Consider the following 13,120-nt stretch of genomic DNA (forward strand, 5'->3'; position numbering starts at 1 on the left):
CAGCTCAGTCTGTGATCTCAGGTTCATGATCTCAGAGTCACGATCTCAGGATCCATGAATTGGAACGTGGTGTTGGGCTCCGCACTCTGCAGGGAATCTGCTTAGGATTCTCTCCCTCTGCGCCTCCCCCCTACACATGCAAGTTCTCGCTCTCTCTCAAATAAATGAATAAATCTTAAAAAACAAAACAAAACAAAAACCAGAAAGAAATGCTCTACAAAGGATAAACTACTTTACAAGGTTTACCTTTCAAATCCAGATTTTTGGCCCCGTTGATAACCTGAGTGACCACCCTGGTGTCCACTTTCAAGCTGTGGGTGTTACTGTTGTCCCGGGTGATGACGACATTGTGCCACTGGTTGTCATTCAGGGGGCGGTCGCTGTTGCCTTTGATCACGTTGGGACCATTCCCAAGGTCAAACACGTAGTGTATGTACCTGTGAGTAACAACCACCACCCCGTGAGTGGAGATCCCCTCAAGTGGGTGAACAGCAACGTGCAGATAACGGAGCCTGAGGGCTTCACGTCCCCTACACCAAGCTGGCATCATGCAGGAATAATTATGGCTTGATCTAGGATTTCAAGAAGAGTCATAGCCTGGTCTGTCAGACTTCACTTTAATTCCACACTCACAAGGTTCACTTCTTTCCCACGATCTAAAAATCCAGAGCCTCAGAGTAGTACAGGTGGTACATCCCCAACCACTAGGGGGCACATTTAAAATTTGTCGATTGTGTATCTGGTTTTGGGGGGCTTGTTCTAGTTTTTGTTTTTATTATTTTCCAACACATGGTAGTAAAATATCTTGCAGAAAGAACAACATTTAGAACAGCGTTTCAACCTGCGCATATAGGGGCACCTGGGTGGCTCAGTGGGTTAAAGCCTCTGCCTTCGGCTCGGCTCATGATCCCAGGGTGCCACTGGGATAGAGCCCCACATCAGGCTCTCTGCCTGCTTCCCCCTATCTCTGTCTTTGCCTGCCTCTCTGCCTGCTTGTGATCTCTGTCTGTTAAATAAATAAATAAAATCTTTTAGAAAAATTGCACATATATGGGCTAACAGCAGTGCTGAAAATATCTGTATTTTATTCCTTCCTATAGATCTGGTGGTTGCAGAAAGCACTGCCCAGGGGGCACTATATCCTCTTTTTGGGGAAAAAAAAAAGTCATTTTTGCAAAACTGATCTTCTTTCCTATAGGTTTAAAGGACTATATTTCATAGTAAAAAGTCTGATAGGATTGAGCTAAGTGGAAGATCTTTAAATAAACTAATGAATTTCTCCTCCTTCTAGCCGTAACCATTACATAGGTGTGTTTCACCAACTAGGAGGAGACCAGGTCTTGGAAAGAGAGGGTGAGGAGCAGAATGGACACTTTTTTTTTCATGTTCACATGTTAGGTCAAACTTTCAAGCTTGAGCTGAGTATATGCCCAGTATAAACAGTGTGATCTCTTTCACTTACCCCTTGACCAGCTCAACTGCAATGAAGTCATTGCCGTCGCCGCTGTTGAAAAGAATGAAGCCGTCGGCTGAGGTGGTCTTGAACTGGAAGAACAGGTGCATGGAGGTATAGGCCTGGAGCGTGGCCAGGCTCAGGTAGCTGCTCTTGGTCTTGAAGGTGACGGGGTCAGCGATAATGTTCCTCAGCCCAAAACGAGCCTTCAGTTCACAGTAATCGATGTCGCCGTTTTTGCACAGGTCAATGTAGAGCAGGCCATTGAACATGAGGCTCTGTAAGTGGCCAATGAAACTGGACGGGACGACGGAGATGTAACGTTTCTCCGTCATGATTCCGGTCTCGATATTGTGGAATTCCAAGCGGGTATGGTCCCCCACCATCGTACCTATGAACGTCACAGAGGAGATACACACATGTTATCATGTTTTGTCACAGCAGACTTACAGTGTGTTTTAGGTTTCCACACAAAACATTTAGTTCCAGGAAACAAAACGCTCTACATACTACAGACCTGAGGAAACCTCAGACAGAGTAGACTCCTGGCCGGGCCAAGTTCTGTGCACTGTGGTCCGGGCTCTCCATGCAGCTGCTCAGAACGTCCCAGCAAATAAAAGAGAATCTGAGATCATGGATAACTCAGGTTGAAAGATAGAACGATTCTTTTTCTACATTCAGGGAACAACTGGGTACGAATGCATACTATAGGGAAAAAAAGGCTTAATTGCCCCAAACCTTGTAAAGATACAACAAACAAGCATCGAGCATTTACTACCAAATACTTCATGATTCACCATCTAGTGAATCACCATTACTAGTAGTAATTCACCATCTAGTACTTGTGGAAAGACTCTATGGTAGAACATGGGTTCATTTATTTCTGACCAGCAACTGTTGGTTTTTCTGGTAACATCCTTAATTTTCTCTTGGGAAGCTACCCTCCCTACTTTACCTTAAAACCATCTGGGTTGGCCAAAGCTGATCCTAGCCCAGCTCTTGAAGTCATCAGCCTACCCAGCCTGGACCATCCAACATTAATTTATCCCCTTAGCCACAGAGTATGGTCTATGGACTAACAAGGTTGTCTGCAAACTTTAGCACACCCCTGAATCACATGGATGGCTGCTTAATACACCGTTTCCTGTGCCCTGCCCTCAGAATTTATTATCTAAAAGTCTGGGGCGTGACCTGAGAACATGCATTTCTATTATATTCCAAGGTGATGCTTATGGAACTGTTCTAGGGACCACCCTTAGAACCAAGGAATCAGCAGGAACATAAGCTAGAGTATTTAGTAGTCACTCAATTAAGTCTAGTAATGTTCAGCTCCAGGGCTTTTGCTAGAACACCTTTGAGAGAGGCATTCTTTGTAAACAAGGTTTGTTGAAGGGGTAAGAAGAGAGCTCAGAGCTGCTGGAAACCATGTGATGACCACAGAGATTGCCCAAGGAGAAAGCCAACCCAGAAGCCAACCACAAAACGGAGGGAAACCATTTCTCCAGAATGGTACCATTTGAAGGTCCAGATTCAGCAGCCAAAGCCAGGCTTTTAAAAACTAGATGGCAATACATTCCCTTCTGTGCTTCAAGCACTTAAGATGGGTGTTTGACATTTGCAACTAAAGGATCTCCAGTGGCTGCAAATGAACCAGTAGACCTTTCAGGACCTGGCTTACCTAGAAGAAGTGAATGACCAGGGCAGGGGGTCATGAAGGGGGCTTGAAATAAATACAAGAGAGAATGGAAATTTCAATAACAAAGTCAAGGAAACCAGCATTAGTATGGTCAGAGTAGAAGGTGGCTCCCCTAATATTTATATGGACAAATCATTGCAATTTAACCAACCATGTCCTGAGGATACCCCAGTGCTAAAGGAAGGACAGGGAGAATCCCTCCTCCTGCCCTGTCCTGTTGTTTCCATCCACACTGACGAAACTCCACTAGCAAGGCTCTCCTAGCATCTCTACTCCCTCTGTGACAGCTTTCCAGAGGTAAAGGAGTGACATAATCTGGAAGATTAAAGAAATTCTACCGAGAAACTGAATTTCCACAGCTCAGCCCCTGGCACTTCCTGTTTCTCTCTAGGGGAGCGAGCTGTCTTCAAGAAACCCCCAGGGTACCCCCACCGCAACCCACAGGATGGGTGTTCGAGGAGCAAGTCTTGCTTCAGTGGAGCAAGTCCTGTATTAGGACCTGAGCCCTGAGTGAGCGAGGGTTCAGGTGGGCAATTTCCACTCTGAAATTCAGTAGATGTTAACCACAGTTTTCCATACCAGTGTTTCCACTAGCAAAGACAATACTTGACTTTTGCCAGCCTTGTATTTGTTCTGTTTTGTTTTTCCTCTATTGGTATCGGTGTAGAATTAAGGTAGCAGGAAAAAAAGAGAGAGAGAGGAAGGGATTGTATTTTCTCAGGTCCCTGAAACTTCAGTCCCTGCGAAAACCAACCAGATCTCACCTTCAGATGTTCAGTATTAATGTGATTTCTCTGAGACCTGATGCAGGGAACTGTTTATAAGCACAAAAATCAGATTTACGTTTTATGAGCTTCTATGTGGTGTTTTGACAACTAGTGACAAATCATTCGCTTAACGTAAGCAAAAACAACATAATGGTGTTGGTTAAATTAAAGATAAAATTGTAATAGAACAAAAATTTAAAAATGTAACATAAATCTGCTAACAACGGAATAGGAGAACCGCTGTATAAAATTACTTAGTATTGAAAATCGGACTAGTCATGAAAATGAAAACCAGTATAACCTAAACTCACGTGCCCTAGAACAGGGAAGAGACTTAAACAAATATTCACAGTCGATTAGCCTACAGCTGCTCACACAGGGCTGAGACCGGGGCTGGAGAATGATGGGGACGGAAAATGAGAGCCAATCTCCTTGGGGACCCAGGAACGAAACCATGACGATGCTGGGAGCCATGCTAATTCTTATTTTAAAAAAGAAGGAGGGGGAGGGGTAGGAGGAAGAGGCAACCAGCAATGAGAACTAAGAAGTGATAAAGGGGTGATCCTCGGTGAAAACTGGGATTCCAGGGGCGCCTGGGTGGCTCAGCAGGTTAAAGCCTCTGCTTTCGATCATGATCCCAGGGTCCTGGGATCGAGCCCCACATTGGACTCTGCTCAGCAGGGAGCCTGCTTCTCCCTCTCTCTCTGCCTGCCTCTCTGCCTACTTGTGAAATCTGTCAAATAAATAATAAATAAAATCTTAAAAAAAAAAAACAAAACTTGGGATTCCAAAAGAAACCGGAAAAGACAATTTTAAAGTCAACTGGGAGTTTTTAGAAAAATTATAGATAAATTGGACTCTACAGTTGAGAGGTTAGGAAATTCTGCTCACTAGAAAATGGATTTCATAAAGCAACAAAACTGGGGCGCCTAGGTGGCTCAGTGGGTTAAAGCCTCTGTCTTCGGATCTCAGGGTCCTGGGATCGAGCCCCGCATTGGGCTCTCTGCCCAGGGGGGAGCCTGGTTCCCCTCTCTCTCTGCCTGCCTCTCTGTCTACTTGTGACCTCTGTGTCAAAAAAAGATAAATAAATAAAATCTTTAATAAATAAATAAATAAATAAAGCAACATAATCATGTACAGTGTTGACACAGAGAGGAGACTGAAGAAGGGTCAGAGGGAAGAGTAGTAGTTTGGGAGAAAGATGATTTTAAAAAAAAAAGAAAAGCAAGACTACTGAATATTGTTCATGTGCCAGGCACTGTACTAGGCACTTCCTAACCACCAAACGTCCTTACCACAATCAATAGGTATCATCATCTTGCTTTAGAGAGGAGGGCATGTAGCTCAGCGAGGTGAAGCCATGCGATCAGAGTTCACACAGGTGCCAAGTGGTCGACCCTAACCGAACCCAGGTGAGCTCAATTCCCAAGCCTCCATTTTAGCTTGTACCCAACACAGCAGAGAAAAAGCTTGACTTATGCCTTACATGATTGTGAGTGGAATTTAAATGGTGCCATTTCTGCTGAAGTTGGTGTGATGGGCACAAGCTCCTTCCCAGGAGCCAAGCACCTTCATATCCCTCCATCTAAGTCACGTATCATACATCTAGCACCTTCCCTGGAACAGCCGTGTTGCCTTGACTCCTACTCTCACATTCACCTCTTAATTCCCTGATGGTCAACAGCAGTTTGCACGCCAGCCCTCACACGGCTAATGTCTGTGGAGAACATAAACCTATAGAAAAACTGTCCAAGTTCAAGCTGTCACTTTCCTACCAGGCATGCACTGGATGAGCATATAGGCTCTGAGGCTGTGCCACCTGGGTTAGGAAGCTTTGCTGTGCCTCAGTTTCCCACCTATGAAATAGGTATGACATTTTCAGAATTAGCTGTGTCCATTCAGAAAAACTACTTAGAACAGTGCCTAGGGCTTAAATCGCTAGCTATTAATTATGCATCACGCTTCTTTTTCTTCTTTCTCTGAAATGCATTAATAATTTTCCAGTAGTTCGATTATTTGTCACCCTTTCCTAGAACACAATCTCTTTTTAAGTAGAAACCACTTCTCGCCTCTTCTGGATGTCCTGTAGTGTTGGGCAGAGGGGCCTGATGATAGCAAGCGGCCCTCACATGTGAGGAAGGAGGCCGTAACTGAGACATTTGCTTTGGAGTCAGAGTTCGGATCATTGCCATTTCTACACATGAAGTTCCTCATCGACACTAAAAGCTTAGCAAAGAAATAACGGCAAAGACTTAGAGGAGGCAACCTGGCCTCCTACGGCTTCCAGACCCAGGGAGGGAAGTTAAGAAAATGAAGGCTTATGAAGTTTCAGCAAAGGATGTATATTTTGCCCACAATCCTCCAGTTCCCCCACTCCCATTCCCTCCTCTCCATAACACCAAAATCTTCCAAAAGTATATGCTGGAAAATGTTCTAATAATAATAAAAATAATAATAATGATGATGATGAAAGTTCTGGAGCCAAATAAACTTGGCAAACACTTCACATGTGATTATCGAGGATGAGCAATGTGTATCAGCATAGGGAATGCTCCAGTCTTTAAGTCTTCCCTAAAAGTCTTGCAATAAAGAAGACCACTGCATTCTGTTGAACCTAACATGTGCAAACTCCACCTCAGCATGTCTTTTTATTCATGAGAGGAACAAATCTTCCTCGGAAAATGACTTTTTTACAGCTTGTAGGTGCTGTGTAAGGTAAGGGACAGACAAGGAAGTCAACATGAACCAGTGAAGTCCAAGAAGGATGAATCTCTGTCGTAGCAAGAAGCTGGTACACTCTGGGTGAGGTGGCGGGGGTCCTGCAGCATCAGATCCCAGTTCCGAGGAGCATAACCCGAGGGTTCTTTTAATTTACTTGTGATAATAGAAATCCAACCCAATCAATCAATCCATCAATCTTTATTAACTGTCAACTGAACCTTAATACCTTTCCAGGAATACATTGTATTACAATAAACGAAAACCACCAGGCCAAGGACTATTTCTTTCCTTGCCATTGATTTCTTATGAGTGTGACCTATTCTTTGCATCATTTCTACAAACTAGCTGAAAATTTGACACCCTAGGGGACCTTAAACAGCATGAAAGGGATTACTAAATAAGCCAATAAGACACTACTTAATAACCTGAGGACTGTGTGGTATTTTAGTTTCATTGCCTGATTTTATGACTTCTGTGAGCTAAAATTAAAATTCCCAAACCCATTATCACTGTAAGAAGCAATCCAAGGTTGTAGCTCATAAGCAAAATAGCGCTTTTCTTCTCCCAGATTTCTTTATCCTTATGGCTGCTCTTTTCCATCAGCAGTAAAGCAGGGGATAAGGGTTGAAAATGAAAGAGCTTCATTAATTTCGAATATCAAATTACGAATGACTGGGGCCTTCATGGTGTAGTCCTGCTTTTTAATTATTAGCGGTAAGAGAAAGCACACTTTATAATTACCTTTATTCTAAAGTTTCTATAAAAGAATAATGACCATGGGAGGCAATGCACATTACTGTACCCTCAGTTCTGCTGTTGTTTACGACTACAGTTTGGAGGGCATGCAATTTCCCGGGATAATAAAAGGGATTCGCTGCGTGGAGAGATTGGGGCGAGGTCGCCATCTAGTGGCTGCTATTCAAAACATGCTGGCAACAGCCGTGAGGCTGCTGGGCTCAGCCCTTAGGAGCAAGCAAGGAGATAGTACCATGTGCAGGCTCCCCAGTCTGCTTTAACAGCCCACGGGGATGTCTTGAATAATTAATTCGGGGATGGCTGTGGGTTCTAAACCATATAACCATTTTTACCTCTCTTTGCTTACATTCATTAAGCAAAGCTAAGTTACCCTTTCAGACAGGCAGAAGAGTAACCTTACCCTTTACTATGTACATACAACAGGAGACTTTTGGATACTTACGATGGCTCTGTTTGACTTCATTTTTGAGGAGAGAGGGGCGAGTGCTGCAGTCTTCACTAAAATGTACTCCTCACCTCACCCTAAGGCATCCCTTTGTATTTTCCCATATCTTTAAACAAACCGTTTTCTTAGGATGGATTGTGAAGCCCAGAGATTAGCCTGATTTGATGACGTCACACAGACATGGATTCTGAGCTTAATTACACAGCTCCTTCTACAGGCCATGCCCTCTTAAGTAAAATAAGAACACTCATCTTGCAAGGCAATGCGGAATTACAGATTTAAGAAGCTGATACATGTAAGACAGTTACCCCAGTATCTAATGCCTACTGAGCACTGGATATATGCCTCCTGCTCTTCTCCTAGCCATAGACTCTTCTCATCTCTGCGCACACGCGCGCGCACACACACACACACACACGCACCCTCTCTCTCTCCTACCTGCACGCTATACAGGGCTCACTGTTAATTCCAGACTCCAGAAGGATAGCAGTTCAGGCTCATGAATATAAAATTAAATTATAGGACCCCCAAACTGCAGAAACTTTAAGCTGGAGAGGGCCTTAGCAGCAATAGAATTTCAAGTTTAAAAATGAGGAAATGAGGAAAAAAGTTTATTATCCTTATTATCTATCCCAATGGCAAAAAGTGTTTTAGTTACAATTACTGTATTAAATCCCAGAGATCCTGACTCTACCTTGACTGTCTTATTCACAGAAGACTCTAAAGAGAGTTTATGCCACCAACTTCAATTGGCAAGGATCAGACATGGTAAGTCGCTTTTCCAACATGCGGCAGAGAATTCACGTTAAGGCCCAGATCTCCTGACATCCCCAGTGCTCTACATGATACTCCATGGTGCCCCCAAGTTGTCTTCTCCCATATGGACAAAAGTTCTGCAGAACAGAAGTGCACCGCCCTGGAATCTCAAGGAGTCTAGACTTATTTGAACACAATATGGACGGGGTCCTCTCTCTTCCACCCTGGACCTCATCAAATCACCCACCCAATTTTGAGCTACCTTCAGAAGACACTCCTGACTTCTCCAACCCAAAATGATAATCTTCTCTTCTGCCTGGCCATGACGACAATCTTACCCACCCATGTTAGAATCTGATTACATATTTTTTGTCTTATTTTCAATGCCTGTGTCTGATCTAATCAACTAGATTGGTTTCTTCTTTGAGGAAACAGGTAAGTTCTTGTGCTTCCTTCTTACCTTTTACATCCTTAACACACTGCTAATGTGTACCACGCTCTCAAGAAACACCTATTGCTTACGTGAAGCTCTGAATGTTCCTTTACCTATGGGTGGATTCATTCGTTTATCCACTGCCCACCTAGAAGGTGAATTCCACCAAGCCAAGGACTTGCCTATTTACTCACCTCCCTATTTTCAGTGCCTTCTGAAGCAGTGCTCACGACAGGGTAGGTACTCAATAACAATTAAATAAATTCAGACCCTTCTGAGTAGCCTGTAGTGATCTCAGTACTTATTTTTACCTGTAATGCTCTGAATTTCTGGTTGACCCATCTCCCTCTCCTAGAGAGTAAGTCACTTATTGAAAGAAAAAACTGGCCATGGGGAAGATGATTGATAAGTGATTTTTTAATAAATGAATAATAAAGGAGCTACAGATCTCTACATCTACTCTCCAGATAAATATTCTATGCCTAAAGAGAGAGACCCGTCAACATACAATGACAGTAACGGCTAAGTTCTGTTCTAAGACAGATCAATGAAAAGGGATTATGAAAATACAGAGGAAGACCTAAGAAGTAGCCTTACTTGAGCTCATCAACAAGAACATGCCACACCGACTTCTGTTAAGTAAAATAAAATGTGTTTCAAAAAATCTTTGCTCACGGAATGACCAAGAGGACAATGAGAGCAAAAAAAAAAAGAGACACATTTCCCTACGTAGAACTGTACTCACCTTCAGCCACATCGTCGTCCACGGTTAACTTAAGGCTTTTTCCTCTCCGCACCACCCGGACGGTGTGCCATTCATTGTCATTGAGCTTCTGCCCCGCGTACAGGGTCTCAGGTCCTTTGCCTAAGGACGATGGTAAGTGCCAAAATTAGAACTGATTCTGAAAGTAGTGATCATGGTATCAGAACTGTCAAAGCCACACTGGTGCACAGAACCCAGGAGCATTCAAGGAATCATACGTGCGCCCCGCCACCAAAGTCCATCCCAGTGTCACTGCCCCAACAGGGTGTTCCACAACTGTCCCCAAATGCAAAAGTCTCAACTCATATGGACACTGGTAAAGCAGTGAAAGAAATATGTGCCCTCCTTGGTCTACAGAGAGAAAGTCCTAAACCACCAAGGGCAGTAAGTGAACATTTATAAAAAACAGTAGTCAGCTGTCATTTTGTTTCCCAAAGTCTTAGATTTCAGATGAATTTCTTGAAGATACAGGAAATTCATCACTCATTTTCAGAATAACTTGATCACTTAGGCATAATACACCAGTCTGGCTTTTGGAGTATCCATCAGTTGGATGAGAAAAGGTTCTGTAATATACACGCTTAACTTGATATTGCCATCAACCCACAGTCCTACCGGAATACAGTAACCATAGAAATCAAAACAGTAATCATCACAATAAAAATGTTGAGGTCTAACCCCTATGAGAAGTAATGCTCCTGAAGGGAATGTGAGGGGCCCCAGGACTTATCCCATTGTTCATCATCCTCCAAAAAGATCTCAATATCTAAAAAAGTGAAATAATGGAAAATTCCAAAATTGAACCCTTTCAGGTCTAAAGTATGTTTAGGAGAAAGTGCCACCAGATAAAGAAATAAACCAAGTTATCTCAAAAGATCCAGGATCAAAATGCTCAAGAGGATGTTCAGGTGTACGCTAGGAAAAATCAGGTTCAACAAGGAATTACAGTACTTAGAGGCCAAAGATGACAAGATAAACACTGAGGCATTATAAGAATTTGGTTAGTAATGGAGGGAGAATGTCATGTTTTGCTCAACACTGAACTGAGATGTAAATTTAAAAGACAAAGAAGATCACATAAACCAGAGAACTTAGACCAAGTTCCAAGTTCACTATGTGGCTAGCTGAGCCTTTGCAGAAGGACTCCACATGAGTCTTCCTAGACTGGTCAATGACTATGAAGAAAGCCCTATCTCTGGAAGTAACTTGGGAAAAAAAGATGAACATGTAACTAGCCAATATATCCCTATGTTATTATGCTTCTGAAATATTTCAGCGTATAGCTGTATCCAACATTTAAGAACACAGTAGGCGCTATAATGAGCACTTACTGAACAACTGATACATGCATAGGTCTTTATTTCTTTGGAAACCATCAACTAAGATCAATACATTTTTATCAAACTAATTTTGAGAGCTCTATTCTATAGCTTTGACTGGCCACTACACCCCCTCCTCTGCCTCCAAGACTCCAAAACAGTGCTGTATACATTTAGGGAAGAAAATTTTAAAAAATAGTATCACTTGGGTAAATTTCTTTTAAACTGGACCCTTTAATTCTTAATTATTATTGTTGGTACCGAATGCTCTTTTTAAGAGTAATGATGGAGTGTCTCAGTGGCTCAGACAGTTAAGCAGCCAACTCTTGCTTTTGGCTCAGGTCACAATGTCAGTATCCTGGATCCAGCCCCTAGCCCCATCAAGCTCTGCAGGAAACACACTCAGCAGGAATCTTCTTCAGGACTTTTTTTCTCTCTTCCTCTGCCTCTCCCCTGGCTCACTCAGTTTCTCTAATATAAATAAATAAACAAATAAATAAATAAATCTTTTTTAAAAAAGTATAATGATAGCAGTTGAAGTTTGGAGAAATTTTCTTCTTGAAAAATAAAGGTTTTCAAAGTTAAAAGGTCTCTTTTAATTAAAATGTACACAACAGGTCATTTATATCTTTTTCTTTTTTTTAGAACGTATCTATATCTCAAGTGCAATGCAAATGCACATGAATCCTAAGAAATCAATGAAGAAATTAAAAATGGACTGAATGTACCCAAAACTGGGTATGATGCCATGAGATCAATGAATCTGAGGAGGAAAAAATTCCATGATAAGCCATTTTATATTCAATTTTAGCTGTTGTTTGTGAGTATGCCTGTCTTAATATTAGCTAAAGCCTATACATTATAATAGAATTTTTCCTACATCTCACCTCATTAGACAACGTTGTTCATTATCTCATTAAATTCAGATCTAAGATTGATGTAACAGTCGCCTTCACAATGGCAAACTGTGCAGGCATTGAGAGAAAATGGGCCACATCATGTGGGTGCTTTGAAGCAAGAACAGATGTTCTCAGGAGAAACAAATCTGCCTTTGTTTTTTTGCGTGTTCTTATCCTCTTTATTCTACATGCAAATGCTCCAATAAGAGATAGAAATGTAAAGAAAGACATAAGAAACACGGGCTACGGAGGTAGCACTGTGACAAAGACCAGCTATTCAAACATCTGTAGGTTGGCATCCACTCTTCAGGCAATGTTTGTACCTCACCTTGTTTTCACAATTTGGGACAAAGTGAGAGGGAGAAATACTAACACCAACATGGTCACAAGTACCGACATGGCCACATTGGTGTCATATTAGTCATCAGTGTAAAACGAGCTTTGCAATCAGCCCAGTGTGTTTTAAATGCTGGGTGACATTTTGCAGGTGCTTGGAATTTTCTTGTGTCAAATTCAGACAAAAAAATATTTAACTGTCCTTTTGACTCTAAAACTTCAGGATGTGATGGTCTATGACCAAACAGGTAGGGAAAGACCTGAAACCCCTCATGCCCTACCGCTTGGCTACAGTTGCTATCTCCAACCCCAATAATTCTCATGACTCTGCCAGGAGGAAAAAAAAAAAAAAATTCCATACCCATACCATTACAATGGTAGGGAAATGAACATTATTCAATATTCATTTTCAAGCAATAAATACAGAAATCCCAGCGAGCATCCGAAAAAGTCTCTTCCTCCAAAAGTGGAAAGTCAATGGCATTTATCTTTAATCAAGCCAAAAGGTCAATGCATCCCTACCAGAGAGAAAGTGATTTTAAACGCAGCTGGAAATGTAGGCAAACAGAGGGCAAGAACAAATCTAATTTGTAGCCTAAGCGTACAGCGGGATTGGTAAGTGATACAAGATGTAGATACAAGCTGAAAGCTAAAACATACACATTGTTAGGTCTTCAGAGAAGGAGGATTTAAGTCTAGGCAAGACTTCCCCGGCAGAGTCAAGCATCAGTAAAACAATGAATGTGAAGACAAGGATTAGACCAAGAGGAGAAACT

The 13,120-nt window shown here is 42.2% G+C and overlaps 1 protein-coding gene across 26 annotated transcripts in view; it reads right to left on the reverse strand.

Moving 5' to 3' along the window:
* Positions 1-13,120, reverse strand: part of NRXN3 (neurexin 3) — a 1,565,929-nt gene that overhangs the window by 819,228 nt on the left and 733,581 nt on the right. For all 26 annotated transcript variants that reach the window (XM_045074603.1, XM_045074593.1, XM_045074604.1 and 23 more), the window contains 3 exons: positions 9,773-9,892; positions 1,463-1,844; positions 247-437 (listed from right to left, as the gene is read on the reverse strand). In XM_045074603.1, coding sequence (XP_044930538.1) covers positions 247-437; positions 1,463-1,844; positions 9,773-9,892 — 693 coding nt within the window. The remainder of the gene's footprint in view (positions 1-246; positions 438-1,462; positions 1,845-9,772; positions 9,893-13,120) is intronic.

This window comes from Mustela putorius, unplaced genomic scaffold, assembly GCF_011764305.1.
Source record: "Mustela putorius furo isolate JIRA1106 unplaced genomic scaffold, ASM1176430v1.1 tig00000129_pilon_pilon_pilon, whole genome shotgun sequence".
NCBI lineage: Eukaryota > Metazoa > Chordata > Mammalia > Carnivora > Mustelidae > Mustela > Mustela putorius.